The 5,099-nt window shown below is 37.8% G+C and overlaps 1 protein-coding gene across 1 annotated transcript in view; it reads right to left on the bottom strand.

The window, feature by feature from the left end:
• LOC103508164 (inter-alpha-trypsin inhibitor heavy chain H6-like) overlaps window positions 1-5,099 on the bottom strand; it is a 14,814-nt gene that overhangs the window by 3,475 nt on the left and 6,240 nt on the right. The window contains exons 2-3 of the mRNA XM_008472696.3: window positions 1,226-1,336; window positions 734-872 (exon numbers count right to left, since the gene is read on the bottom strand). Of these exons, the coding sequence (XP_008470918.3) occupies window positions 734-872; window positions 1,226-1,336 (250 nt within the window). The remainder of the gene's footprint in view (window positions 1-733; window positions 873-1,225; window positions 1,337-5,099) is intronic.

Below are 5,099 nucleotides of genomic sequence, written 5' to 3'. Positions count from 1 at the left end.
AGACCTTGGTTAGACTGCGGGGGAAAAGGGACTTTTCAGTCCTATCCCAGCAGGATAAACAAGGTTTATTCTATTCTACCTGATAGTGTTTGTGCTCACCAGGTCTACTTGATAGTGAGTGGCTATGGCTAGCCTAACAAGTTTATTTATTTTTTTTTTTTCTTTTAAATTTTTTTTAATCAACAACCTGGATTCAACTCGGGAACACACTACCCTCAGTTCAAGTGAGCTCACGTGAAGTGAGGGCAGTGTAGTTATCGTGAACGAAATCCCCTACCACATAATGGGAAAACTTTGAACCACATCTTTCTGACTCCCCATGAGCTCACATGACGTGAGGGTAGTGTGTTTCTATCTTAACACTAAAGTTGTATTTTCTTTTCGGAATTTCTGCCCTTTTGGCGTGATATCGGTACTAAACCATAGGAAATCCAACATGGTGCACCATTGGAATCATTTCCGAAAGTTTCACGAAAGGAAAGGTCGTCCGACACATCCTTGTCTGCCTCACACATGCCCACATCCGCTCCTCTTTGCCCTCACCTCCCTCCCTATCCGACGATGTTGAAGGGGTTGATTCTCTATTCCTATTCTTCAAAACCCTCAATCTATACAACCTAATGTAACCTAGGGATATCAGCGTGAACGACCTACTGCCCGTAGAGTTAAAGCGCTTAAGGGGGGGAAGAAAAAGGTCGTCCGAAACTTCGAATATGTTGAATCAATTGCTTACCTGGCCTGGGTTGACATTAACGACGTGTTCATAGTGACCCAAAGTTCTAGTGAGGAACTGCTCGTATGTCATGCCAAAGTTGACCTTGGTCTCTGGCTCAACGTTGACTGATACACGGAACGTGTTCGAATCTCGGGCACTGGAAAATAAAATTTCAATCGTTCATAATAATAATAATAGACTCTTGAGTGGAAGGTAACCACTAGGCGAGGTTAACCCCGGAGGCGTTCTCTACCACTTAACCCTTAGAGCTCTATTAATACGTGATCAAATTCTCAAATAAATGAGGATAAAACGGGTCATTGAAATTAAAAAACTTCATGCGTGATTGGTATTCGAACGGATAGACTTCTGCGATATAATACTCGTATGCTATTTCGGGGCGCACTCTCATAAGAACAATAAATTGGTGAGGTATAAAAGTTGTTTTGGGTACATAATTTGAGGACAATTTATTCCTCCACTTCCTGAATCGAACCCGGTACCACTCACCTGAGCTCGACATGGGCAGCTGCCAGTCCACTGGCTACAGCCTGGGTATATTCTGCCTTGGCAGCTTCCTTCTCTTTGATATAGGCGTCATAGGTCTTGTTCTTGATTTCCCTGGGAAGTGACAATGAGGTTCAAATATTAATAGGGGTGGAAAAAGGATTTTAGGCACAACTGTGGTCACCAGCACATACCTACATATTCACATCTAATAAAATATCGGCTTTTGGTTCTCTAAATTGGGCTATGTATGGTTTTCTGGATTTGAAGTTGGTATCATGTATTGGGCGATTCGCGTCTAAATTCCAGACCCGTCTCAACAGATTTTCACAATTATATCATGTTGGAACAATTTTTGGCAAATCAAAAATGTCATATAATGGTATTGTCTCCAGCCAGCCTAACCAGTATTTTTTTTTTTTTTTTTTTTTTTTTTTTAAAGGGTTTGACTCCCAAAAAGGCAAAAAAATACAAGTACCTAGGCTAAACTACGTGTTTTTTTTGTGACGAGGGGCCCATTATTGGAGTTGCCCCCGGGGCCCAGTTACATGACATCGTCCCTGATAAAATAGGTACTATCTAGGGCGTAGTTAGGCTGTGAGCCCTGGTCATACCGAATCCTAGGGTCATCTGCATCTCATCATACATGGAGTGTGTTTAGCATTTTAAGTCGAGTAGAAGTCTTGTGTCAACTGGAATTATACAGTAGACTGAGTAATGATTGCATACATGATGTTCATGTGAGCTTACATGTAAAGTTTGACATGTAAATAGAGGTTTAGTATGTGTAGAGGTTTAGCATGTGTACAATAGTGTACGTTTAACCGAAATTTTGTACTCATGTGACCTACGTTAGGCAAACAATGTATTTTGTACAAATAGTTGTTTAGTGAGATGTACTTTTTAGTTAACTAGTTATACGGAGATTTTAATTTAGGTTTGACACAATTCTTTGGGGAACATAAATAAAATTTCATCATGGTGGACAGAAAAAAAAAAATCTTCGTTTTTTCCCTAGTCTTTTCATTAGCTAATATTAGCAAATCCAAAGGGAATTGGGGATAAGCATAGGGGACAGTCGGTAATAGAGAGAAAAAAAAGGGGGGGTCACTTTTTTACTTTAAATTAGGGTTAGGGTTAGAGATATTGTAAAAGAACACTCAAATAAGCATCATTCAATAGGATAAGGAAAGTCGTGTGATGTTCACACCAGATTTTTTTTTTGATTATTTGGGCAATAATTTCCCCGGGCTCTCTAATTAGGGTATAGCTTTCTGTAATTACTTAATGAGCTAGGTTTTGTATCATTCTGACGTTGGTGAAGGGAAGGAGGGAGAGAGGGAAAGGGAGAGGGGGGAGGGAGGGAAGAGAACTTTTATTACATAATTATTACATTAATAAAGGGATTAGTATTTATTTTTCATGGTTATCTAATATGTACACACTTAATTACTAACCCGTTAGTTACATATGTACATTTGTTTCACCATATGTGCTACAGAAGTGGGCGAATTAATTAATTTAATTAATAATAATAATTAATAAATTTGGATAATGAGGTTAATAATACCTTATTTCTCTTTTCCTCTCTCTCTCTCTCTCTCTCTCTCTCTCTCACTCTTTCTGTTCTTAATTCTTGAACGCCTGTGGGAATTATAGCGTTTTCCTTAAAAAAGAAAATGTATTAAGATTATTAGGTTTGAAAAGAGCAAGAATGAGGTTATGAAGCTGCATCCTTTCTCTCACTCACTTCCTATTGCAAAACTAGTTGAAGTAGGTAAATAGTTCCTATAAAATGCTGATCTGTACCTTTGTATATAAACTCCATTGTTGTCTATATTCTCTCTCCCTCTCTTTCTATCTTTCTTTATCGCCCCTCTCTCTCTATCTCTCTCCCTCTCTCTTTTTTCCTCTCTCTCTCACTCCTGTCTGTCTTCAAGCAAAGAAAAAACTTCTTCCTAGGTGAAATAAAAATAAAACTTTTTTTAACACCTTCATATCTTGTACCAAGTCGAATGAGGTATTTTATTACATTCTGATGTGCTAAATTTTATTACAATCTGGTGAAGCTAAATTTTATTACATTTTGGTGAAGCTAAGTATGAGGCTCTTCAGAAAATCGGCCTCTAAGGAATGTTTCTAAAACTCCACTTTGCGGAATTATTCGAGGCTTCATTAAATATTTAGGTCCGTTCCACTTAGTGAAACAACAAGAATGTCTGTTTCACTTAGTGAACACAAGCAGGAGACTGGAAAGGGGTTAGTGGAAAATATATTAAAAGTTAAATTTTATTCAAAGGAGAAGAATTTTAAATTAATTAAGTGAAAACCGGTGGGGTTTGTTCATTATGAATGTGACTAGTGGTTCCTAAAATTGGGACCAATTTGGACAAAACGGAAAGTGAATTAAAATAGGTGATAATATCTACTCTACAGTCTGTACATACTCGTACTAAACCCTATTTTAGTCGACCTATGCAACTACCTGAAAAGGGTTACTTGGTCTATGGCGCATGATACCTAATTTAATTACCTATCTCTAATGACGCTGTCAAACTTTCTTTACTTCGCCGGGCAGAGCACTACCACATTGTTTAAGTATCTACTCTGCTGTTTTCCACCCAGTTATGAGCCTTCGAAATTTCTAGAAATTATAAACGAAATTTCTAGAAATTATGTATAGTTGCTTAAGTTGAAATGAGAAAGCAATGTTTGGTGACCCCTGGACTTGAGTAATAAAACTATCTTCCCTAACTACCTATGTAGAGAAGTATAAAATTTCTAAACACAATTTCTACCTCCTTATCGCTTTATCTTTTTTAATTAAATTCCAGCAACCTAGGTTCCCTTATTGGCTCATTCCGATGAAAGAATAATAGCGGAATCTGAAAATATACTTGAAATTTAAGTATCGTGTAATTATAATTTTTTAAAGCAGGAAAACAATAAATAAATAAAAACAATAGCTTGAGCGGGGTCGGCAAAAGCCTGCAGCACGCGATTGCCGAGATCGTCATCCATCCGGATACTAAACACGCGCAACGTTTCTTAACTTGAGTGATCCACGGGAAACGGGTGCATTCAACGTGCTATCGCAACTGGCAGACAATTAAACTTTGAAAATGGGATACCATGTCAAGTACTAATTAATACTAAAATAAGAAGAGAATAGTCTTCACTTGACTAAATAGTCAAGTGAAGACTTATTCTCTTCTTATTTTAGTATGGCAGACAATTAACAAACAAGATAAATGAGGATGCCGAAGAGAGCACAGTTTAGGGAGCACTGCTATGTATAATAGATGCAAAAGGAGAGACGTAGTAGAAAGCAGTGAAAAATGGCGCCCCGGGTGCATTTGATTTTTTTCATGCTTCGCCATGAAAAATTAATTTTCCTCAAATAAATAACTTTGCAATGCAGTCTTGACCTGGATTATCTGTGCAGAGGGTACCAGGGGGTATCGTGTGCAAGGGACTTGGATGGGAGAGGGTAGAGGGGGTTCTCGTTTGAACTGGACTTCGGTGAGATAGGATTCAGGGAAGTATCGTGTGAAATGGACTGGACTGTTCTGAGAATAAATAACACAGAATGATGTACTATGTTCTATGCATACATTGTATTAACGGCCGGGGCTACACCCTCATGTGCACTTTATGTTTATGTAACAAAATAAGAAATACCACTGTAAATAAATTGCATGTTGAGGTTGAGTCAAAAAGGTCTTTTTGACCATGAGATTTCAAAGCCAGAAAAAAATCAAAAATGAATCAGCTAGCTAGCAAAAAAAAAAAAAAAAAAAAAAAAAATACAAAGACAACATGAGACTGTAACGTTGGGCTCCGTTCTTATTCTTCTTCTTCTTCCTCCTCCTCCTCC

Source organism: Diaphorina citri, unplaced genomic scaffold (assembly GCF_000475195.1).
Source record: "Diaphorina citri unplaced genomic scaffold, Diaci psyllid genome assembly version 1.1 scaffold375, whole genome shotgun sequence".
NCBI lineage: Eukaryota > Metazoa > Arthropoda > Insecta > Hemiptera > Psyllidae > Diaphorina > Diaphorina citri.
This window is presented reverse-complemented; position numbering and strand designations above follow the sequence as displayed.